Source organism: Carettochelys insculpta, chromosome 8 (genome assembly GCF_033958435.1).
Source record: "Carettochelys insculpta isolate YL-2023 chromosome 8, ASM3395843v1, whole genome shotgun sequence".
In the NCBI taxonomy this organism is placed as follows: domain Eukaryota; kingdom Metazoa; phylum Chordata; order Testudines; family Carettochelyidae; genus Carettochelys; species Carettochelys insculpta.
This window is the reverse complement of record NC_134144.1, coordinates 20,462,852-20,489,050: the sequence shown is the minus strand read 5'-3', so window position 1 is coordinate 20,489,050 and position 26,199 is coordinate 20,462,852. Positions and strand designations below refer to the sequence as shown.

General features: G+C 40.4%; 1 protein-coding gene across 2 annotated transcripts in view; it reads left to right on the top strand.

Moving 5' to 3' along the window:
• Positions 1–26,199, top strand: part of GLS (glutaminase) — a 114,366-nt gene that overhangs the window by 7,995 nt on the left and 80,172 nt on the right. For both annotated transcript variants that reach the window (XM_075002007.1, XM_075002008.1), the window contains exons 2-6: positions 6,238–6,334; positions 9,242–9,363; positions 18,393–18,522; positions 20,375–20,454; positions 23,615–23,778. In XM_075002007.1, coding sequence (XP_074858108.1) covers positions 6,238–6,334; positions 9,242–9,363; positions 18,393–18,522; positions 20,375–20,454; positions 23,615–23,778 — 593 coding nt within the window. The remainder of the gene's footprint in view (positions 1–6,237; positions 6,335–9,241; positions 9,364–18,392; positions 18,523–20,374; positions 20,455–23,614; positions 23,779–26,199) is intronic.

Below are 26,199 nucleotides of genomic sequence, written 5' to 3'. Positions count from 1 at the left end.
GCCCAACCATTGCTGGCTCAGGGTCACAGCCATATTATGTGTAAATTATCTAGTTAGTTTTTATTTTAAAAATACCAATATCTGTGAGCAGAGCTGACTTGAAGTTATAGGTGGATCACAATAGCCCTGACTCAAGACACTTGTTCATGATTTTGAAATATTAATTGACAGTCTAAGTAACTATTTTATTATGATGCTTTTATAATTTTGAAGGCTGTCATACTGGGGATGAGGGTAGTTTTAAAGGGTGGGATGGACTGATAATACCATGTATCTTTACCTAGTTGATTTTTTTTTCAAGTCTAATCCCAGCTTATGTAGAAAGTGCCACACAGGACTGGTGGTTCATTTGATCCAGAATTCAACACTAGCCAATGTTGAAGGTTCACTTAGTTGGATATGGAGGCGTTTTGGCTCATGCTCTCAAGCAACTTTTGAACCCTTCAAAAACTGTGTGTGTGAGAGAGAGAGATATTTTTAGTACTCCATTTCTCTGAATGTACATATTTAGTTTTCTTGTGAGTCCTACTATGCTCTTAGCCTCATGATATTGTAGATGCCAAAGGTTTCACAGGCTCACTATATGCTGAATGGAAGATATGTCACCTTTTAGTTGCTGTGACCATGTAATTTTTGTAACAGAGATAGCTGTGCTAATCTGTATACCATCAAAACAAAAAAGCCGTCCAGTAATTAACAAAATAATTTATTAGGTGATGAGCTTTCATGGGACAGACCCACTTCTTCAGATCATAGCCATACCAGAACAGACTCAATATTTAAGGCAATATTTTTGAGTTATGCAAAGATGAATAAAAGTGATCAATTCATACAAATTTCTTATTTCAGAAGCCTTAACATGCCACCTCCTATCAACTTTCCCTCTAATGTAAACAGTACCAGTCTCTTCATAAGGAAGTTTTGTCCTGTCTCTAAACATTGTTTGTTTGTCTTCTACTGATAAAAAACTTGCCACTATGAAGAGAATCATGGTAACAGTCTGTTTCCTAGTGGATAGGTGCCTGTGGATTTATCTACACTGCAGTTAAAAGCTCTGGTTAGCTTGTTTCAGCTGACTTCAGCTTGGGCCATAGGCTGTTTATTTCCTGTATAGATGTTTGGGTTTGGACTGGAGTATAGGCCGTAGGACTCAGATTGGAGGCTGTTTAAAATTCAGGCTGCAGCCCAAGCCCAAAGGTATTCAGCACAGTTAAAGAGCCTAATTAGCGTGAGCCTGTTTCAGGTGAGACCAGTCAGCTATGGTTGTCTAATTGTAGTGTAGACACACCCTGTAGGGGAAAAAATCAACACCACGTTTGGAAAAAAAAAACCCTGGTAACTAATCTATTAATTTTGTATGAAACTGACTCTTGTGTAGAGTCCTGCAGTTCTATAGGCTGGTTCTGTGCTGGGGCAGAGGAGAACACTGAGGCAAAGTTGAGCTATTGGTGACTGGTTCCTTGTTCATGTGATTCCTGTGTTATAGGACCGTGGTGTCCAACTAGTTCTGAAACAGCAGCCAATATAGTAGCTAGTGCTGTAGTGAACTAGCCACTTTATTCTGAAGATATATTTACTGATCAAGCCAACTAGCCGTACTCAACCATCCCAATAGCCACATGTGGCCAGCATGTTGGACGCTATGGTCCTAGAGCCTTTATGGTAAGTGGCAATGTGAGGGCAGTCTTCCTTACTCCACTCCGTAGAGTAGAATGGTATTTGTACAGTCTAATTTACTATTTCTTGCATAAAATTAATGTACTCTTATGCTTCTGTGTTTTTTCAGAATATGGTGCAAACCTCAAAGCAGGGGATAAATTGGAATTTCCACTTTAAGCTAACTATGGCAATAGCATGTCCTTTTCACTTCAGTACTTAGCTTTATGCAGCATGTGCTGAATAATACTTTTTTGTTAAGTGTTTTACGGTGCTAAAACACAGCTCTTAGGTTAAGCAAATGTTTTGAACTGACAGTATGGATGTGAGAGATGGGAAAAGCTTATTTTGCAGTTTTAACTGAAACTTTATTGAAAGGTAGTTCATTTGACAAAGCTGTTAGCATAGAATAGTAGCTTCATTTGCTTTGGCAGCTGGTGCAAATTTATTGTTAAATATTGGGTCAGTCAGCTTGATTTAACAGCAGCTGATGTGAAATAAGATAGGAGTTTTTTTCAGTCCTTGGTTGTGAAATGCATACAGTTATTTAAGAAAATACAAGTATAAATGTTGTGAAGGGTTGGAGTAACAAACTTACTGTCTAATAATTAAATATTTAAGGCCATAAAACTGCTTTGATATTAATAGGACTGGTTCAGTCCTATGAAACTTGCAGGAGAGTAGATTCTTGGGTTTCAGTTCCTTTTTTTAACACTAAAATTTTTGCAAGTGTAGGTATTGCCTAAGTGACAGCAAACATTCAACTCTGAATTTCAGATTTTCAGAAATCATTTTTTTGTGTGTGTTCAGAGCAATTCTATACAATGCAGGAAGTCCATAGGGAACTTAATTGAACTCCATAAAAAGGGTCAAAAATCAATAGACTTAAAAGGTATATAGTATTGTAACTCCTATAATATATGAAATAAAATTAGATACTTTTGTGCTTATGTTGTAATTCTACATTTCTATAAACAGTGTATAATATTTTGAAGTCTAGAAATAGTGTTTTTAGATGCTAAGTGAATGCAGTTTATAAATATGCAAAATTTGGCATGGAGGACTTTGCAGAAAATTCTGTAACTTTTCTGGTGTAGTTGCACGTATTTATCTTGCTTGAGTTGCCAGCCTGTCTGTAAATGCTGCATGTTGTCTATTGTACAGATAATTTTCTGAACTGAAAAGAAACAGTAACAGTTCTATTAGTTTATAAGTCCTTATCTGTTCTTAGTGCATAAATAAGTACAGTATTTTAAATTGGAGAAATGGGAAGTCAAATTTTTCTGCTGGTTTTAACGGTAGGAATGAAAATATAATATGAAGTTTATAGTTAAGGATAGGATTAAACTATGTCGGTTATTGATTTTTTAGATGAGGAAGTTGAGTTACCACTGGAATAGTTTCAGCTATGAAAGAATTTCTATAAATACAGATCTGCAGAATTTTACTGGTCTACGTGGCTTATGTGACTGTCTTAGGCCTGTGTTCTGTGAGTCGTCATGGAATATAATTCAGAATTCTTCAAAATCTTGTGAAAGACGGCTTTCACACGCACACAGGAATTTGTCCAGGTTTTATACATATTTTTTGTTTTTGTTTCCAGGCAAGAATTTTACTTGCATAGAGGACAGAGTAGTAAGTATAATATGAAGATTGTTTACAAAGGTATGCATTTATTATTTTAACAGCTAAATTTTAAAACAAAGACAACTAGCATCCACAGAAAGGGATGGTATGCAATCTTTATTTAGTATATGATAGCAGAGCATTACTACTGAGAGTCTCTAAATTTTTAAGTACCAAAGAGCATTAATTTTTAAGTTGATGCTAATTCTAAAAGAAAACTGAAGCACATACAGGACAGCCTACTGGGGATTAAGGAAAATGATCTGGAGCCCATTGTAACATTGTTCTTAATAGTACAGAGATGTAGGTCTGTCAGGTAAAACATCTGTAAACTGTTAGTGCCAGTAGGGTGTATAAAAAAAAAAAAAACTGACTTGAAACCTGAAATTCCTGACATGCTATTGTGAATTTTCAAAAGAAGACTATTGATTTAGTTTTTTAATATTCATCATATAATTTGGGGTGGAGCTGGGAGGGAAATACATTTTATTGTGCTGCTACTACTTTTTCAGAAGTGATCCTGCAGCATTGCGTTGAGGGTGAGACATCAGAAGTACCGCTTTAGAGAGGGTAAAGAGATGTGCAAAGGAGTTATTTAGGGAAGGTAAATTTGGCTCTTCTATTTACACACACTCAGCGCAAGAATAAGTGTACATTGAATAAATTGAAAAGCCACAGACCAAAAAACAACTGATAAAACATTGTATTTATTAAAAAAAAAATTCTTTTGTAAACAGTCTTCATATTATACTTACTACGCTGTCATCTATGCAAGTCAAACTCTTGCCTGAAAATGAAAACAAAAAATATGTATAAAACCTGGACAAGTTCCTCTGTGTGTGTGTGTGTGTGTGTGTGTGTGTGTGTGTGAAAGCTGTCTTTCACAAGATTCTGAAGAATTCTGAATTGTATTCAAAGATGACTCACAGAACACAGGCCTAAGACAGTCACATAAGCCATGTAGACGAGTAAAATTCTGCAGATCTGTATTTACAGAAATTCTTTCCGAGCTGAAACTATTCCAGTGGTAACTCAACTTCCTCATCAAAAAATATCAAAAACCGACTGTTGCAACAGTTAACTGCTGTCAGGAGCTGATTAGGATTAGAAAACTTCTTAGATGTGTAAGATGAATAATGGAAACATCCATAATTATATTAGGGTATTGTACCTAGGAGGTACTATTTATTTATTTATTAATGTATATAAACTTGTGCTTACAGGTCTGAGCCAGCCACTAGCAGATGGGGGCAAGCAAAGGCATAAAGTTCCATAGTGAAATTGATTTTTCCACATTCCTGTGTAACTTCTGGCACTGGCCGGTGTAGGAGACGAGAGTGTTAGGTAGACAACTGGTCTGATCCAACGTGCTAATTTCTGTGGTTTTATGAACTTTATAGCAGTTAATTTGTTTTCATATCTCTCAGTTCAAATATTTGAAAATTAGAATTTGCCTTGATGAGTGTGTTTGTAGAAAGTATGAGGTGAAGAAGTGAATGAAGATTTTGAAACTTCAGTACCCATGTTTGTTCTCATTCTGAAAACCAGTATCTAAGTTACAGTTAGGAAATGAGGTCTTCATAGTCTCTAGACATATTTAGTCTTCTGCATGTGTAATTCCCCCCTGAAGTCAGTGAGGAGCTTGCTTGTGATTTCAGAGGTGGAATTAAGCCCTGTGAACAAAACAGAATGTGTGCCTCTTCCTCCCATTTGTTCCCCTGATATTGGGGTTTAACTTGGTCATCTAGTCAAGTTTTGCAGTGTATTTGTCAGCATGTACTCTTGTGCTTTAGAGCCTTGTACTAAATGATTGGAAGACGTAGCAGTTTCCCAAAGTGACATTAGGATAAATATCTTTATTTCTTGGTTTGTTGCCATAGACAGAATTTATTTAAATGCCATCAGTGCAAACTCTTGAACTTCTTGCGGGGCAGAGAACTGCATACCACAGGAGCAGTGCCCAGCTCAGGTGAGGTCGGGACCTGAGTCCATGGTTGGGAAGCTTGAGAGCTGATCTGCTCCCTGCCCCACTTGATTTCTCTCTGCAGGAGGTAGGGTCCTCTCAGCCACCAGCAGGGTTCCTAAAGCTGGCACTTGCCAGTCAGGGCTCTGCCCCAGCCGGCTTCTAGCCACGGTGGTCGGGGTCAAGCCCTAGCCGGGGTTCCCATGGCTGGCTCTGGTGGCTAGGGCTCTGCCCCACCTGGTTTCCAGCTGTGGGGATCAGGGTCCCCAGCCCTGGCTGGGATTCCTGCTTCTGGTTCTTGCAGGCTAGAGCTCTGTCCTGACTGGTTTCCAGCTGTGGGGGTGAGGCTTCCGGCTGTGTGGGTCAGGGGTCCCTGTGGCTCCCCTAGCCCCCTCCCCCCAGCCGCTGAGTGTGACTCCTCTAGCCTCTGAATGTGGGGTTTAAGTCAGGGGAGTGGTTTTGGGATGAGCATCTTTCTACCACAACTCTGGTTAACTATAGTAAATGTGGTTATGTTGTTTTATTAATATATTTCCCCTTTTCTATGAAATAACTCTTATGAATATAAACATGAGGGGGCACAATTTTATATTCTTCCCTCAGATGCAAAATTAGCTAGTTATGGCACTGCTTCCCTCCCTTCCTCCTGCCCCCCTCCCCTTTTTTTTTAAAATTGCCTTGGGTCACCAAGTCTTCCTGAATTGTCAGAATGGGTCCCCTTCTGGAAAAGGTTGGGAACTGCTGAGCTATGGTTTAAAAACAAAAATGGAAGATACGTGCTATTTTAGCATAATCAGTTTTTGGTAGATGCTGAATTAAGTTTTGAAATAACTTTCCTGCCAATGTCCTCAAGTTTTTTAGTAGCAGAATTGGTGTAGATTGTTTGTTTGTTTTTTTTTATTTTTTATTTTTATTTTTTTTATTTTTTGGTGGATAAACTGTAACTCATGCATGTATACTAACTCTTCTTTGATCTTCTTTTTATTCCCTAGTAAGATGAAACAAGGTCTCTTGCCTAGTTTGGAAGATCTGCTGTTCTATACGATTGCGGAAGGGCAAGAAAAAATTCCAGTTCATAAGTTCATTACTGTAAGTTTCAAAATGAATAAAAATTTGGCGCACACAACCTTCAGATTTTTAAAATTTAACTTCCTTTTCTTTTTAAAAATTAACTCATTAAATTACTTTTGAAATTATGGTTCTCAGTATTAAGTCCAAAACTTGCGATACTAAAGTAATGTATATTTAAAAAAAAAAAAAAAGGCAGTGCAAGTATGCTGATATTTTTCTAAGGAGAGTCAAGCTACTGAACTGATGTAAGTCCCTAGCAAAATACCTGAAGATGGAGTATAGGCACTCCTTGAGTTACAACTATTCAAGTTTACAAATGCTCACCTGCAGCCTCAGGTGAGCAGGCAAGAGGCGCGGGGGTGGGTGGTGGTGACTGGTATGAGAGAGGGCTGGAAGACTGCAGCCAGCCCCAAGTCCACCCCTGGCTGCCAGCTAGAGGCTCAGCAAAGGATATCTTGGGTTCAGCACAGCTCTGGAAGCCCCCATCCTCATTCCCAGACCAGCAGTCTTTCCCTTCCCCTCTGCTAGGAGAGAAGACATGGTTTATGTTGCCCGTTCTTTCTGTGTGGCTGCCCGATCTCCTCCAGCCCATGGTCACGCCACTCATCACTTCTTGGTGAGCGGGGACTGGGTGCAGAGCCCACCAAGGGAAGGGATATGCTGCTGGGTCTGGCTGGACCCCAGGCTGAGCCCTGGGGTGGGGTGTGGTGGCACTGCTCAAGTTGGTGATGAGTTGTAGGAGCCAGTGCAGAGCCTATGGGCAGGTGCGAGTGTGTGACTGGACAGGGCTGAATTAAGAAAGGGGCTGTAGGGGCTGCAGCCCAGAGCTCCAGGCTGAGGGAGCAGGGGAGGGAGCACAAAAAGATCTCTTTTGCAGGGTCTTTTTAGCCCGGGGTCCTGTGCTACAACTCCTAAAGCCCCTGTGGTCCAGCCCGACTTAGTGGAGAAGGAATGGTGACTGTGCTCTGCCATTTCCCCTCCTCCCAGAGCTGGAACTGCAAGTGCCAGGAAGCCTTCTGCTTTCCTAACCTGCAGGTATAGCCCCCGTGGTTATTGCTGGCTGGGCATCAGGAACAATGTTAACTGGAGGGTGGTGCATGCTGGGCAGCACACAGAGCCACCTAACCACCTCTCCTCCAGGCCTATGCAACCAGAGGGGATCTGCCCCAGGTGAGTGCCCTTTGCCCTAGCCCTGAGACCCCTCCCATACCTCTGCTCCCACCTCCTGCCCTGCGTGTCATTCCACAGTCTAAACCAGCCTAGAGCCCCCTCTGACACCTTAAATGCCTCGTCTTGAGCCCCACCTTGGGGAGCCTTTATCCCTCACTGCATGTAATCCCCTGCCTCAACCCACAACCCCTCTTACACTCTGAACCACTCACTTTTAGTTCCACCCTGGAACCCGTGGAGCCCCACAAATCTAATAGCCCTGGGCACCCAGAAGAGTTAGTTTAGCTCTGCAGCCAAGGGATGTTCAAAAGCCCCTTCAGAATCTCCACTTACCACTTCCTCCTTCTCTGTAAACCTGCTGTTCCTCAAGAACCAGCCAGCATTGAGTGTTGTATAAAAACTATTTTAATCAACTTAGTTTGTTTTATTTAGTTACTAGTATTACTTTGTATTAGCAATGAAAAATAGCAGAAAATATTTTAGCTGTATTATGGGTTAAATAGATTGTTGTGGGCTAGTCTGGGAACCTAACCACCATTTATAACATTGTTTCTTCGAGAAAAATGACTTTTTGGAATGCAACTCACTTGTAATTTGAACTTCCTTTTGATAACTGGTAGCCTTTTCTGCAGGTGCAGAAAATATTTTGTTCCTTACTGTTTGTTCACTTCCATTTTATCCATTTCCAATTCAACAAGTTTGTTTAGGCTTGGGAAACTGAGGGGAGTTGAAAAATAAGAAAGTTTGTTTTCCTCCTCCAGTCTACCAATAAAAATGAGGGGTGAAAAGATGAAAATCTACTAGTAGTAAAGTTTTAACAGGTATGGAGACTAGAAACAGTTTTGTTCAAAAATATTTTTGAAGTGTGATCTTTGTGCATATTTAAGTGAATCCTAAATTCCATTTGAATGCGGCTTGAGACAGACCCTGAGTTAAAAGAAAAAACTAAGTAAATACATCAGTCATTGCTTTCTAACATGATAAAAAACATGAAAATTAAGAATTTGAATAAACGTGCAGTAAGTTATATTACTTACATGATGTGTGTAGATGTGCTGAATTCTCTTGGTTAGTAAAAAGAAGTATCACATTGTGCTAACATGTGACAATCAATGTTAAGGAAAATTACTTAAATTACAAGTGTACCAAAATTAAAACTGATTAAATCAAGGGTACCTACTTGCTTATGTAAATCAAGATTGAGGTTGGTGATTGAAATCTTGGTACATTTTCTGCTTCCCAAGTACTGTATAAAAGCTAGTTGGTATTGAAATACATTTTATGCTTTCACAAGAAACAGTCAGAAATATTTAAGTTCTCTATTAAAAGGTTAGCTACAATTTTATGTGGCATTCCTTGCGTTTCCAGATTTATTACAGTCATGTACTGGAGGGATTATGAACAGGGTGGGACTTTCAAGTTGTGTGCAGTCTAATTACTATGGGAAGGATTCCCTTAGAGTTCTTTGTGCCTGTCAGTGAAGAATAAATACTGTGTTCTTGGAAATAGTCATTTTGTGTACCCACTTAGATTCTCTGCTCTCATTATGGTCAATCTAATCAATTCATTGACATAGTTAAAATTCTGAAGGTCTTTGGATGCCACTAGTATGGGTATTGAGTCCTACAATTTGCTGAAATTTTTGGTAGATTGAGAGGAGAATGAAGAGGGCTAAGCACTGGAGAACTTAATCTTATTACGATGAAGGCATTTTTAATATTTGTAATAATTCTGACTTTTATTTCATTGTAATAGGCACTCAAATCTACAGGATTGCGTACATCTGATCCACGATTGAAAGAGTGCATGGATATGTTGAGGCTAACTCTTCAAACAACTTCAGATGGTGTCATGCTGGACAAAGACCTCTTTAAAAAGTAACATTTTCTGATTCTACTGTGGTGTGGTATTGTACAATACTAAGATCATGTGTGTTAGTGGGTAGATCATATGCCTTGTCTAGGTTACAGGCTGTCATGGAATACATATGCTGTGTGTAAATCTAACGTGTGGTTAATGAAAAATAAGTCAGACACCCACATTCAACTAACTCCAATTAGTGTATGAGATCGTTCCAGTATCGTGAAATACTGCAGGCTAGGGTCATGTTGATGCTCAAGAAATAAAATTCTACATCTCTGTCTCTTTTGTATTTGTTCACAAAGTAGGAAAAAAGTAGTTCTTAAAACCATTAAACTTCCATTTGAGGAAAGGAACACTTGAAACAGTCCTACATTAATGTAATGTTAAATGTGTAGTAAGACACAGCAAAGAATTAAGTGTGACTTGGCACACAAATTTCATTTGTAAATGCATATGCCTGTTCAGTGTCCCAACATTGTCACTGAATAAATTGTTTTAAATAGCTTTATGCTACAACACAGAAACGATTTGTTACGGTTAAATGTACATGTTTTCTAGTCTTAGTTACAGAAAAGCTTTATACAATACTATGTACGAATATCTGTAGCAAGCTAACTAAGTATCTGTGCCATTTAGAAACTTGAGTTCATGCCAACCATTTTCCTGTCCTCCTATATTCAGTTTATTTTGGATGTTAAAAAAGAAATGCAAACTTGTTCCTAATTAGTTTTTTTCCAGTGTTGGGAATTCTTAAATCTTTAAATGAGATTTTAGGTTTGTTCTACGAGTATAGTGTAACTTTTCATTTTTGTTCTGTGGCATAGTGGTTCTGCAAAGCAAAGCTAGATCTGATACAGAAATTTTAACAATACAGTTTTTTAAATTCAGACATTCTGTCAGTGTTACATACTTCCAGCTTTTCTTTGTGATGAATGGGCTACTCCTTGTATGTGTAAAATGTCTTTGGGGTCTATTACAGAGCAGAACAATAATGTTCCTAGCAGCAGTAATTCCTCCTCTTCCCCCTGCCCCCATCTTTGCTAGTTAAAATAAGTAAAATGTTCACAGAGAAGGGTTTTTTGTTGTTTTGGAGGATGGGGAAAATTGGGTAACTAAGTGATTTGGTCAGATTATGTCAGATTCACTTAGAGAGCATTTTCTTGAGTGTGTCATGAATCATTAGTTAAACCAGGCAAATCAATAGTTTTGTCCAGTTATTAATGAGTAGATGTCCAAGACCAGGTATCCACTAGAGAATTTTGCAGGTATAGTAATTATCCTATATTAGGTCAAAGTGCAAATTTTTATGATATTTCTTTGCTGGCAAAAGCCTTAGTGCAGGGCAGTTATGTTTTCTAGTTAGTGTTATGTAATCAATGTGTGGGCAGAAAGTTTCCTTTCTTGTCCTGTGTTCTCTCTCTGGGGTTTGGGGCATGAAAATGTCCCAGGGCTTCAAGCACTGAACCTCTTGAAGTCTCTCAGCAAGCTGACCCCACCCACCATGACTCCTCTTTGTTTTGGGGTGTGGGGGAAGCTCATCAGATAAGTGCCAAAGATGCATTGGTTTTAATCACCAGCGGAGAGAAATCCTCAACACATGTTGATAGGCATTTTCTTTCATGCCTCCTGCCTACCATGGCTCTGGTAACAGACATGTTTGCCTTGGGCTGGGGGTCCAATCTGGGACATCTTGCTACTCAAGTAATGTGATTGGCAGAGGAGTTCTCCACACATCAATGTGCGTAAACTTCAGGCTGTTTGCCTCTCTCTTGCCTAGCGTTCCAGTCTCATCTCTGCAGCCACTGTGTAGCGGTCCTGGCAGACAACAGCAGGGCCAGGTACTACTACCCATCACCGGAGGGGGGAGAGGGCGCATGCTCCTCCCCTCTCTGTTTGGAATTTCTGTGCCTGGGGGATCTCTGCATAGCCCACTCAAGTTGCCTTCAAGTGTCTAATCTCTTGGGGGTCCAGGACCAGCTGGCAGACTGCCACAGTTGCTGATTCCTCGTTCATAAGTAGCTGATTTGCATGGCCGTCCTCTGCTTTGTCTTCCAAAAGTGGGACTTTCCCCAGCTAGACCTCTTTGCATCCCAAAGCACTGCAGGTGTCCTCAATTCTGCTCCAGGGCCTCAGCTCTGGTTCCTTAGTGGACACTTTCCTGATACTGTGGAACTTGGGGCTGCTCTGCACCTTCTCCCCCCTCCCCATACCTTTAAATAAATATGTAGAGATACACATCTCGCAGAGCTGGAAGGGACCTCGAGAGGTCATAGAGTCCAGTCCCCTGCTCAGTTGGCAGGACCAAGCATCATGCTTTTTTAAATCTGTTTGCCTCAGATCCCTAAATGGCCCCCTCTCAACTCTGGGTTTAGCAGGCCAATGCTTGAACCTCTGAGCTACCCACCTGTCATGTACAAGGTGCTCCTCAAGGTTCACAGGGACCTTATGTTATCCTGATAACCCTGGCTTGGGCCTATCAAAACTAGTACTCCACACTCATGGCGCTCTTGGTGCTTCCGCCCATTCATCTGCCCTGCTGCTGGATCTCATCACACAGGACCACAGTCTGGGTGGTGGAGGCCTCTGCTCCCTTCACCTCATGGCATGGTAGTTTTGTGGTTACGTCCTGTTGAGCTGCGAGCTTGGAGCAAGTGGGATAGGTCCTCAGCAGCCACAAGCCATCTGTGCAGTGCTTGTATTTCATTAAGTGAACACACTTCTCCTGTTGGTGTTGTCAGCACAGTCTCTTATCTCTGTCCTGCAGGTTCTGGACTACCTTGTTTCGCTGAAGAAGCAGGGTGTTGCCTCTTCTGTCGTGGCCATCAGGGCCTTCCATCTGAGGGAGGGTGGATGCTGGTTTTGTGGGGCACTTTCTCAAGGGAATGGACCATCCTAACTGCCAGCTGGTTGTGTCCTGGGACCTCAACCTGGTGCTTATGGTGCTCCCCCTCCCCCAAACCTTTGGCCAAATGCTCCTTCCTTTTACTCTCCTGGAAAGTGGCCTGCTTAGTGGCTATTACCTCTGCCAGAAGAGTGTCTGAGTCCCTGTACGTGGTATTCCATAAGGACCAAGTCCAACTCCGCCCTCACTCAGCTTTCCTTCTGAAAGTGGTCTCTGGCTTTTATACTATACAGAACAGTTTCCTTCCTGTTTTTCTATCCTAAAACTCTCAGCTCCCTGAGGGGGAAGCAGCTGCACACACTCTGAGGCGGGTGCTTGCCTTCTATATTGAATGGACCAAGCCCTTCTGCACGACCTTGCAGCTCTTTAGGGCTGTTGCTGATTGTATGAAGGGGCTTCCAGTTTCATTGCAAAGCACCTCTTCCTAGATCATGTCCTGTATGCAAACATGTTAGAACCCCACTAAGGTTACCCTGCTGCCTGTTATGGGATACCCTTGGCAAGCTCAGGCCTCTTCAGCTGATTTCCTGGTTCATGTACCTCCCCAGGAAGTCCACAGTCCTTTTACTTCACCCTATGCTATTGTGCAGCAATCCAGATGAGACACAGCCTTTGGGGCCACTGTCCTTCCTAGTCAGCCACGTGTTGATTGATTCTGACTCCGACATCTCCCAGGTTTGGCTTATGAATCACCTAACTTGAATAGATATGAGCAAGTATTCAAAGGAGGACAGACGGTTACTCACCATTGTAACTGCTGTTCTTCAAAATGTGTTGCTCGTATCGATTCGAAACCCACCCTCCTTCCCCACTGTTGGAGTTGTCTGCAAGGAGGAACAGTTGAGTCGGCAGGCTCATACATATCTCTCCTCAGTGGTGCCATTCCAGGGGGCTCCACAGCCAACCTGACAGCTAGCAGCTGGGGTAAAGCTTTGACAGTCATGCACACAGCCTGCACACACCTAACTCGAATGGGTACGAGCAACACAGCTTGAAGAACAGTTAAAATGGTGAGAGACCATTTTTCATGTAGTTTGTAACTTTCAAGCTTAAAAATCACATTGTCTGAAACATATCCTTACTGTTAAGTTTTAACATTACTTAAGTTAAAGAGAAGGAATTGATTTAGATTCTTGGAACCAACCAGTTAGTGATGAGTATTTTTTTAGCTGCGCATACGCCCTAGTTTAACTTTCAGGAAGTTTACCTGTTAGAGCATAACATAGGTTTCTTTCCTGTATGCTCAGTATGTGTTTTCAAGCAGCCTTTTTTTTTTTTTTAAAGTAACAGAGGGTTTTTATTTATACATAAGCCAGGAATGGCACCAGAAAGCACACAAAGTTTAGCTATGGTTCAGTCAGCAATTGGGGGCAAGTTAATAGAGGTTGGGAAGTGGTTACAAAGAGGAAATTGAGAACAACAAGAAGTCTTGTGGCATCTTATAGACTAACAGATATTTTGGAGCATAAGCTTTCGTGGGCAAAGACCCGCTTCATCAGATGCACCAAAAAGAGGAAATTGTGCTTTTTCCCACATGTCTCGTGACTCAGCATAACGAGCTGTTTTGAGAAACAAAAGGAACGTGGAAAATATCAGCTGGCACAATTCTGGAAAGCTGCAAAGGACTCAAAATGAGGTTATGGAAAGTGTTACCATAACTGTACTAGTATCTGCAGAGCAACAGTTGTAATAGTGTTGAAAATCCAGCTATTATCATCAATTCTGTTTCAGAACAGGTGACTTGGATGCTTAGTCTTCATATGCGAGAAGTTTAGTCTTTGACACAAGTCACTGTGCTACTTTTATTGATCCTGATTATCAGCTGGATATCCTCTGATCTGCTAGTAGAAGGCAACAGTTTGGGTGTATTCTGTGGTCAATGTAAACCTAACAATGGGCAGTCTGGCCTCCAGTAATATTTTATTTTTCATTACATTGGTCTGTCTTTCTATGTAAATCAATATAGCAAATTCCTGAGAAGTTTGCTGTTTTAGCACCATTAACACCTCAGGTTACAAATGGTATTTTACTTTATTTTATTTAATTTTTTTATTCATTTGGTGGCAGCAAGTGCATTAGAGTGTTTGGAATGTTCAGGTTAGTATAAAAGTATCTCACTTACCAAAATCTACTGAATCTGACTGTTTTCCTCAGATGATTCAATCAGAAGCCCAGAACACTGTTTTGAAAACTTCAGTAGAAGTAGTAGTACTACTAGTTACATGTACTGATATAGGTCCTGAGCCTGCCATAGAACAAACACCTTCAAATCTTATTGAAACTAGCGTTGGTTCAGGTTTGTATCTATAGCAGGCTCAGGATTGTATGTTGAGTACTTTCCCAGTGGAAAGACTGACACACAGGCTATATGCAAACACAAAACACCTTCGAATAATTGTTAAGGTAAAGAATATAGTAAGGAGGATAAAAAATAGTTCCTACTTACGCACCCTGGTATTCTGCCTTCCTAAAACCCTGGATTGTACTGTGGGTGCTGAAACTCCCATTTCCCTTCATATGGTAGAAATTTGGGGCAGTTCAAAGGGAGTCTCGATTCTGACTGGTTGGATGAAAATATTATTTTGGGGGGAAAAAATCCAAATAAAATTTTGACTTAAATGAGGGTTCTTAAGTTTTAAAAATAAACAATTTAATATTTGAATTTAATACAAAATATGTTAAAGCCTAAATTATTAAACATTTTAAATAAAAAATACTGAATCTGTGTCTCTTAAACTTTAAAGGCTGTTTTTCTGCATAAAGAAACACTTTTTCCTCTGATTCTGACTTTTGATTATCAGAGTTGATTGGTTTTGTAATTTCTACATACGTTCTCCTTCCTGAGTTATGTGCTTATGTGTACCACAGACCCTAAAATTGTATGCAGTAAAATAAAAATGATTAACAAAACTATCAAAAGCCTGAAACATAAAATTCATAAGGAATGGTGGGTCTCTAGTTACCAAGTTTAATTTCTGCCTTTTTCTCTTTATCTTACACCTAATTGTTGATCAGTGTTTTTGCTTATCAAAGTCTGCCTGATTTCTTCTCATTCTCTATCTGTAGAGTTTGGGCTCTGGAGAGAGGAGTGATTTCAGGATTCCCATGTTTACAATTTTTACTTGTTTGACAACTAGGAAATAACTTGTTCCTCTGATTAGAACTCACTGGAGTTATACTAAGGCTTTGCTGTTTCTATTGCCATGGCCAAGTTATTTGGTGTGGTATAGAACTACCACCCCTTCGATTTATCTATCCTTGGTCCTGGGTTCCACATGCACTTGTCTTAGTGGCATGAAAGTAGGTTCAGATCCGCTGATGGATGATAACCACTTGTTTTTCATCTTGCTGGATCCTGAACTGTGTTTGTGTGTGTGTTTTCACAGCATAAAAATGGCCCACATAGTAATGGGCATAAAATATTTCTCTGTTGGAATCCATGCTTAGAAAGCTGAAAAGGATAAATGTTTACAGGTGTGGGATAAGGGGATTGACTGTTGGCTAGGAAGAACCTTTTAGAATGAGATTGCATTGTTCTGGTCACTGGAATAATCAAAAAAGAAGACTTTACATCTTCCATAGAGTGATTAATGAGAGTAAGAGATAATGGAGGCTGCATTGTTTCTACAATTATTTACTGTGGGGAATAGCTGGTCAGCTATTCTCTCATGTGTGTCTCAGGGTACCCCTTCAGCTAATCTCTTCACCTGCTTCTTCCTCTGTGTCCCTTGTGACTGTTGTCCCTCAACACACACGTTCTTCATACTGCAAATCGCCCTTCAAGCTGCCCTCATCTATAATCAGGAGGCTCTGGGACATGAATCTTACGTAATTTGTGAGGGATGTGATAGTTATTGCAATCTAAGACTAATATATGCCCATGAGAAATGGAAGAATTATCCTGAGCAAGCACGCTGTTTGTAAATCTCAGTAAGTGAAGACACAGCTGAAATCTTACTAAAAATATGTAGAATTTGTCTGGCCAACATAATGTTGTGCTTAAATTGATAGCGTCCTCCTAAGAAATAAGGTTGTGCACTACTGGTTTATGCAACAGGCTGACGCCCTGAGTCCCATCATAGATTGGTTCACACCAAGGGTTTCAAAACTTCCCTATTCCAAAGACCGAAGCACCATGTAGAATGCAGAGCTCCATGGTTTCTACATACTGCATTGTGATTGTTGCAAACCAGTCAGAGCTCATCTGAGGACTGAACCCACTGAATGTGTGTGTTTTTCTTCAGAGTGCCTGATTGCCTTAACTGCTGTTGCTTAATTGTTTCTGAAAGGGAGGCCATCACGAGCCACCACAGTGGCTTGGGCTGCTGCTGGGGCTGACGGAGGGTCTTGGGGCTGGGGTTGGGGGGAAGGGCCTTGGAGCTGTGGAAGACACCATGCATTTCTCCCACCAGGGGTGAGGCACATGTGCGAGCAGGCAGCACTTGTGTGGCTCTAGGAGGAGCTGCATTGAAAGGCTCCAAGTGCCTCATGTGGCTCCAGAGTCAATCGACACACCTGTGGTGTCCCATTCGCCACAAGTGGTGACTGTATTGGGCACCGCAGAAATAGCCTGACAAATTCTGTAGTGTAGTATGTGTAAACTGGCCATTAGCACAGGGTAACAAAGAAGGCCCTCTATGCAAGTTTGGCAGATTGCAACCAGTAAATAACATTATTTTAGGTATCCTTCAGAGAGACTGGTTCTTAAAATCAGATTGTCTAAAACTGTAGCATACGCTAAAAATTTAAAAGGCTTAGGCTGATAGTGTGCTCAATCTGTAAAGGTGTCACGTTAGTTTGCAGTCTTTTTTGTGTTGGACCCACTTCTCTTATTCAGATAGAGCTGTTCCTGCTCCATTCCTCCATGTGTCCCCACATATATCTGACATATTTACTGTGTTTCACTTTATCTGTCATCTTATTCTTTTTTTCCTGTCCGGCATACATACTCTTTTTTCTTCCCAAAGCATTTTTTCAAATTTTTCTCTACTTGCTCATCTTCCCTTTCTTCCAGCTTTTCTCGGGTTTGCTTTAATTCTCTTACCCTAGCTTCCACAACTTGCCTTTTCCCATGCCTTCCTGGCCCTTAGGTTTACCAACAGGGATGGTGCCTGGGGCATGAATGGGGAAGGATCTGTTGGTGCTTGTTGAAACAGATACGTGTATTCAAAACGCATGTATCTCATATTTATGCGATTGGGGCAGGGGATGCCCCTGTGAAGGGGGAAGAGAGCTTGCAGGTGGTGGGGACAGACTAGGTATCGCCTGTTAAAAGGCTGCTGCTGCAGGGGGGCCATGTCTGGAAGCTGGCTGTGTGTGGGGCCCTGCTGGCAGCTGTGGGATCCCCAGCTAGGGGGCAGGGGACTGTGGCTGGTGAGGTCAGATGAGGCTGCTGCTTGGTTCTTGGCTTGCCTGTGCTGTTGGGATTCAGGAAACTGACTGCTGCTCATGGGACCCAGGAAGTTTTTCCTGACTTATGCAAGCCCAGGGTAGCTGGGAGCCAGGCTGCCACCTGGTTCCCATCTCCCCTGACTTGTGCTCACTTTCTTCTAATTTTTGGTGCCCCCCCGCTTTTTTTTTGTGCATGCATGCGTGTGTGCACTTACACATGTTGGTTTAGACTAGAGTATGGCCACTTCCTCACTCCTGCTGCTCTCATTCTCCTTCATGATATTTCTTGCTTCTCCATCCCCAATTTCATAATGGGGATCCCTTGGAAGGGGAGCTGAGGGAAAGACCCATACCGGTGGAGCTTGATGACTCCTGTTAATGCAGGAAGTTGAATAAAACTGGTGATCACATATGGTTGGAAATGTAGTGTACCCTGCTATTGAAACCTTAAATAAGAGCATAACAAAATTAAAGAATAAAATGAACTAATATTCAGTTGCTGTAACTGGACAATTAAAAATTTCCATATGACCTTTTTGGAATGGAAGGGTCTTTCTAATAAAGAATATCTTTTGCCTGTAAGAATTATTAAAGGCTCAGTCATCCAGCCCTTGCTTATGCACATACTGCTGTTTACTTCAGTGGATTGATCGTAAGCAATGGCAGGATTGTCCCTTTGCTATTCCTCTGAGATCAATAAAAAGCAGTTGGAATATTTACCTAACATGAAAATTTTCTTTCATTCCACAGGTGTGTACAAAGCAATATTGTGCTGCTTACTCAGGCCTTCAGGCGAAAGTTCGTCATTCCAGATTTTATGTCATTTACTTCACACATTGATGAGCTTTATGAAAGTGCTAAAAAACAATCTGGAGGGCAGGTAACTTCTTTGTAAGGGAGGGAGGAATGTTGTATTCTTATGTATTTTCCCTTCATATTTACCCAGCCCAAAAAAGAGCCACAGTTTGTTGAAAGTAGAGCCAATGGTTTATATTTTAAGGTAAGAAGACTGCTTTAGGCCTGGGAGGAGACTAAAATCCACCTGAGAAGTTTTTTTGAGTTTGTTCGTTCATTCTTGAGTTTTTTTTTTTTTTTATACTTTTGTTAAACTTAATCTACATTGAATTAAATGTAGTCTAGTCTCATGATTTAGACATGCTTGCAACATTTGAAGTATTGCCAAGTATCTAATAACTTTTGGAAATTAACCATATTCTGGATTTTTTTCTAATTAGAGCGATTCCCTTTTTCTAATAAAGGTGTGGAGATACTGGCTTGCTATTGATTTGGTTCTGCACCAACTCATGTCTGCGAGCATATAAACATAATTGGTATATGTTTAAAAAGACCTGCATTTTAGTGAAGTAGTGAGGCAGGGTCTGTACACTGATAAAGGTCTTCATACCACTTCATGACATTTCAAATTCTGTCTTGGATGGACAAGTGAAAAATTAGTTGTTGCTTCCTTATTTACATTAATTACAAAACTGCTGTATGTGTTGGTACAATTCAGCTTATCAGCAGGACTGCTCTAAGCCTTGGAAAATAAACCACTTGAGGACAGCATCTGAGACACTGTGTGTGTGTGTAAAATTTTATATGTATTAATACCAAACGCCTGCACTTAGTTCATTATTTTCACTAATTTTGTTTGAGATTTTGTAAATCTTTTTCTTTTTCAAATTAATTATGCTCATAATTTGAAGATTCTGAATGCATGCAAGTATTTGGATGTAAATTTCTCCTCGACTGAGTTGAAGGTTGTTGTAGGTCACTGCAAAGTACTTTTCTGTAAACTTGCATTTGGATTTGATCTGTGACTGCTGACATGTTAATTTAGTCACTGCTAGCATATCTCACATACGGTATGTTCCTGTTTAGAGCTGTAACTAGGTATTTTTGTGCCTGGGATAAAATATTTGCCCCCCTCTCCTCCTAATTAAAAAATGTCTCTAATGATTATAATTTATGTATCTCCTGATTCCTGTGAATTCCATCAGCCCCACTCTTTTCCCCTTCCACATTCCTGCCCAGACTAGAGCTGCACCTAGGGTGAGTGCTCTGCTTGCTCCTCCCTCGTTATGGTGCCGTTTCTGTTTATCTGAATCACTGTTATTTTAGCCTCTGCATTATCTGAATCCCTTCCTTGTCCCCTTTCTCAAAACATCAGCATGCCTCAGACCCTCTTTTGGAACCCATTCTACAGATGCCCAGCTGCTGATAATGCATATCTCTGCCCTCTCAGTTCCTCTGCACACCTCCACTGTTGAGTTGTACTTCACCCGCTTAGTGTCAGAGCTGTGGCCATGGATGTTGCAGCTCCAGGATGCCCAGCTCCCTCTTCAGTACAGCCTCCATGCTGCTTCCTGGGCAGCCTCAGGAGCTAGAGCTGGATCGTGCACATACTGAACAGCTGCAGGAGAACCCATGTGCAAGAGGCTTCAGCTTTGTTATTGCGCGGGTGTAGTGATAACTGTAGAGCCTGTTCCTTCTACAGCCATTTCTGGCCGTATGGGAGAGTGTTGGGATTGGTGCAAGAGCCTGTCATCTTGTTTATCCAAACCTCCGGTCATCTGAATGAAATCCGTGTTCACCAAGTTATCCAAAGAAATGGACTACGCTGTATTCACAGTGTAACATCTGCTGGTGTTTGTCTCGTACAGTATATTGCTTAATAATGAAAATTAAAGTTGTATGTATAACTGTTTAATTTCCTTTACTGTTTTTGGAAGGTTGCTGACTATATTCCACAACTGGCCAAGTTCAGTCCTGATTTGTGGGGAGTGTCTCTTTGCACAGTGGATGGACAGAGGTATATTTTTAGCATGTTTAAGATTTTCACAATTAGCGTAACCTCAACAGAAGCAGAACTTTCTTTACTGCTGTTGGCCATGCAGTAGAATCCACTTTCTTTTACTTAGAGCAGGAGCCACCAGATCTTCTCTTCTGATATTTGGCATTACAGCATCCCAACATGCAATAGCAATCTTCAGTAAGAGCCAAATGATTTTTCAATTGCAGTAGATGATTTAAGTTGTTAATACCTACACAATCCCAAATAAGTCCCCTTTGCAGACAGGCTATGATAGTCGCTATCTTATGAGAGACCCTCCAGTTCTGAATTTAGACTATATTGTGACAAAAGGACTAGCCTTCCTGTGAGTTAGCGTGACAGTTTTGATAGATGTAATATGTTGCTGAACTTAAGTTAGTAATTGACTGACTGAAAATTGCTTTAAAAATTCTGTATTCGCTACCTCTTTCACCTCTAGTGATCTAATTATTTTCTGATGACTTACTGTGTGTATATTAGATCTTTTTGGAAAACAAAGGGCACAAAAGTCACAAACGCTCAGTTTTGTGTCTTTCTTGAAATCTCTTGATCAGATCTTATTTAGATCTGAAGTTGTGGACTGTCCTAATGCTCGGAAGCTTACTGAGAAGAAGATTATATAGTTGGGGAATTTCACAGTTGGCCTTTACTGGAGGATGAGAGGGTAAAGGTTGACACCACTTGGCCAGCACTAAGCTGAAAATCACTGAAGTCTTATTTTAAGGATATTCTGGCTTCAGAACTATTGAAACTCATTCAGGAAGTAGTACTATATACTCTAAAGCCTTGTTAGGCCTCACCTGTATTTAAAACTTACACCAGCAGAGCTGCATCAGTTGGTGGGTGGGTGGGTGGGTGGGGGGAAAAACTCATTTTGAGACAACTGTTCTGATGGAACTCCCAAAATGGATGCCGCTATGCCAATAGAAGAGTGCTTCTGTTGAAATAATTAATGCCACTCAGGGAGTTGATGATCTTATATTGGGAGAAAAACTCCTTTTGTACATGTAGACTCTGTCCAGAATAATGGTCTATGACAACATTGGTCCTGTAATGCAGGCATAGTAATAGTGTCTTTGGGCAATTTTGCTATATTGTATAGCTTTAAGTCAGTTCTCAGAGAAGTCACGGAGATGTTTTTCATATCTGTCATTTAATGGGAAACGAATATGCAGGGAGTGGCGTGTATTAACAAAACCTGTGTTTCATGTTTTGAAATGAGAATTTCTCTGAATATACACTGGTCTGGATATAAGAGTTGCCTGGATGATCCCCAGTGATTTGAACTGCCCCATTTGTGTATAATAAAGTGGCTCAATATTAACATTCAGAGGTGCTTGAATGTCCCAAAGATTGAATTGATTAGAGCTATGTCTCACACACCTTGCCAAAAGTATTGGCTCATGATCCTTTCAGTATCAATTTGTATATTTTTATAATTTTTAAAATACTTGACATACATAGAAAGGAAAAAGTAATCTGGAAAGCTTTTGATCTTTCTAAGTCCAGTTATTTCCTTGAAGTGACAGTGGTAAAAACAGAACTTCTGACCAAGAGAAATTCAATTTGTAGCCTCACCTGCACTTATTGAATCAAGGATAGGAACACAGAGCTCCATTATAAACAACTTTATCTTTCAAGTGTGCAGTTATTCTTTGTTTGAATTAATGTTTATTTTGTTAAACTAGTCACACAGTGAATACGTTCTGATAAGACTATAGCAAATCAAATACCCATTAATTAGGTGTGGGTATCATGCAGCATCTGAAATATAAACCCTAAAGCTTTTTTATGAATACATATTGCCCATAGAGCCAAAATGTGTTATGACCTAATTGCTGCAAGTAGTAAAAATGAATTACATGTTTAAATTCCAAATCCAGCCAAATATCGCTTTCACTCTCAAACAGTGAACCCTGTGGAAGTATGTTGAGGCAAACCACAGAGGCAGCTGTAATAGTGTTTTTTCTGTGGCTAGAGAATTTCAGGAGTCAGTACAGTAAAACTGACAAGCATTGAAATGAAAATACTGAATACTTTTTTGTTTTACCAATGTTCTAGTTCAGAAGCTTCCTTAAATGGTCCTTGTATTATATTTTGTTTGCTTTTTGCAAACAGTTTTAAAATGCAAACTCAGGCTATATTTCTGTTCTTGAGAGTACTTAGGTTAGGATTTTGCTTTGGGTATATTATAGAATGTATTAACGAAAGGCCATCAAATATATTGTCAGTGCCATCAAAGGGGTTCTATGAATCTTTAAGAAGCCTTAAAGGCAATTTCATTTTTGCAAATATAACAAACTGTACTCTTAAAACTCAGCTGGCAGACAAAGACGTGGCAGAGCTGGAGACCTATATTTTAGGCAGATTCACACTTGTACTAATCCATCCTTTTATAAATATTCTGAATTAGAATTGCTTGTTTAGTATGTTTTAACTATCAAATTTTGTCTTTCATAATCTCATTGTAGAGGAGATAATTGCATCGAGACTCTTTTGAAATGTAAATACAAATGCCTGGCAGCTCAAGTCCAAGTTGGATTACTTTAATTATCTAGACACAAACAGATACATCCATTCTAGGTGCAGGCTGTAGCGTAGTGATTTGAGCACAGAACTGGGAATCAGAAATTGAGTTAGAGTTTTAGCTCTGAGACTGACACCTCTCTGTAGTCGTAATCTATGTCTACAATACTGTAGAAAGTCAAATAACATAACTGGAACCTGTATACTTTAGGCTGGGTTTTCATGGGATCTGCTGCACAGTCCTGTTGACTTACGTTATTTTTCTTGCCTAGGGTAGAATGCATGGTTCAACTGTAGAACGATCTGTGGTCAATTTTGGCGAGTCTTCACTAGACTTGCTAAATTGATTGTCAGTGGATCTATCTCAGAGCATCAGTTCTCCCTTATAGTGAAGCTGTAGCCTTTAGAATCTCATTCACTTGTTTTCTTATTTTTATGATTAAGAGAGTTTGGCTTCTCTGTTTCCTTTACACATGTTAAAAAATCAAACCATGTTGAACAGCTTATTGGTACTACAAAAAGGATGTGATGATCTAAAAATTAGTGCAACAATTGATCTTGGTATCGTGTTCGAAAAGGGAAAACATGACATAATTTTATCTTTCTTTGCTAGGCATTCTGTTGGAGATACCAAAGTCCCCTTTTGTCTTCAATCCTGTGTAAAGCCTTTGAAATATGCTGTTGCTGTTAATGATCTTGGCACAGAGTATGTGCACAGATACGTTGGTAAAGAACCTAGTGGATTAAGATTCAACAAACTGTTCCTCAATGAAGATGGTAAGAATTATATTTTTAACTAACAGGCTTACTTGGTGTTGCTCTAGTCCTTAACTTGCGGGGTTTTTTTAGGCTGTACACCGAACGTGGTGGTCCTAACTCTTACCATTTAGAGGAGGTTTTGAGACCTTCAGCATTGGTGTGGCTGTGCTTAAACAGAGCATTACTTCACATTTCTCCATTTTATCGCCTTTCTATAAAGTTTATTGAGAAGCAGTCCTCTATCCCAGCTTTATCCTATTTTGCTGGCTTGTCTTGGTTTAATCTCTTAACAATCACTCAGTTGTGTCCATTTCAAAGACTATTTGTTTTGGTGATTCTGTTTTGATTTTATGAGAAGCAATCCTGTTCGAGACACATCCTGTTTTCCTGGTACGACCAAGCCCTTAGGGTGCTTTATTTATGGTAAGAGGAAACTGAATACTGAATTTGGTGGTCCTAGTTCCTCGTTTAGGATGAGTTCTTGATCAAACAAACAAACGCTCTAAAATTTAAAGCACATAATGACAGTCTTGTACTTCTGGTTTGAGAGACCATGTTTTCGTCCATATTTCTTTATTCGGTACATCAGATTTGTTTCCTCTCACCATGCTTATTATTAGGTTCAGTGCCCCCAAACGCTTTTGTCCATAAAATCTTCAACTGTTTTGTCTCCCCTCCAAACTTCATTCAGTTTTTAATTCAGTATCCATTTTGTAAATATTACGTAGAGATTTTGTAATGTATGATTCATAATGTGTGTTTGTCTTTTATAAAATACTACAGAATTGAGATCTTATTTTTTTGAGAAAGTGGTATTTGACAGCTAGTCTTGACCTCTGCACAGTGGTTTCTTGGTCATAGAATGAGGTACATTTGATTGAAAGTAATGTGATTGGGAAGGAGACTGTCACATCCTAACAGAGAATTTAGTGCTAGTGCCAGGTTCAGATGGTGGTTGGCTTCCAGATAATAGAAGTGGGAGATGGGAGTGTTTTCCCTACAGATTATCCAATGCTTGAAAAAGTGTTGTTCTTCCAATTCAAAACAAATATTCTTTGAAATAGGTTTTTGTTTCACAAGAGTGGTTTATTTAAAATTATTCTGTGCAATGTTTATTTAGACTATCGTAATAATTCATGAGCATAAAAGTACTACTTTGAAAAACAACGGTGCCGAATGTTAGGATTACTCATTTAGCCTTAGAGGAAATAGTGGATTTTTGTCTCCGAAACAAATATTTCGAGTGGATCTTGCTCCGGAACATCAGACATTTCTGTTTCCATGGTACTGCAATTAATATTTAATAAGATTTGGTCATGACAGATGTAACCCTTTGAGAACATTGTCTTTGTGTTGAGGAATATAAGTTCTTACACTTGTCATACTATAATATGAACATAAATAAGTATTTTGTTCTATAATGTGTAGTGTGTTGTTTGATAGTGTCCACAAATGCTGAGATTCTATAAACATAAACTGCTTCTCCTCTTCTATGCCATAAACTGCTAATCTAAAAAGCAGGGATGTTACAAGAAATAACTGTCTTTAAATTGTATCCATCAATTCAGCGTTGTTTCTATTAATATAATAGGAAAGGCATAGTTTGTTTATTTTTTCTCATATGGGTTTAGAGGAAAAAATTCAGTTAAATAAGAAAATAAATTGTTAAGCAATTTTATATTGATGTGAATAGTTTGAACAAAGAAGCACAAAAGGATTATAGATAAGAGAATTTGGTTTGTTTAAAATATGCTGCTATATCGCATCAAATTAACTGAAAATGTGTGTCATTGTAGGTGAGTTGCCTCAGGGAGCAGCCACACCAGCTCCCTGCATAATTTAGTCCTGGGGCTTAGTGCTGTGTTCAGGTCTCAGTGGGCCAACGCCCAGCCCCTTGGGCAAGCACCATGATTAGCCTAGTCCCAGTCAGTTGGCCCAAGCCTGGGGGTAGGGAGGGGTGGCAACCAACTAGTCAAGGCACAAAGCAGGCCTGGGCCCTTGCAAACAGCAAGAGCAGGGCCACCCATGCATGCGCCAGGACTAGTGAGGGGGGAAGACTGCTACCCACAGGTTAGGGGTGGGTGAGGGGACACAGGCCAGGCAACTCCACTGCATCCAGTCCAGGGCCCTGTTGGCAGCAGAGATCTGCTGCCAGGGTCAGTGAGGCTCCGTACTGAAACACACTGATCCCTGCTGCCCTGGCCACTTCATATCTTCCCATCTCATATTTGCTGTAGTGCCAGTCGGCTTCTCTAAGTCAGGCGAGGTACTACGGTGAGTAGTTCCTTCTCCAGGTCTTCCAACAGGCGTCCCGGTGGTCCGGGCCAGTCCTCTGCCTCCGGGCCAAATACTGGTTGGGCTCCTCTGGGTTCTGGGGGCTACGGTACTTCTGTCACAATGGGGAACTCCTTCTCATGGTTGTCTAGCAGAGGTCCTGGC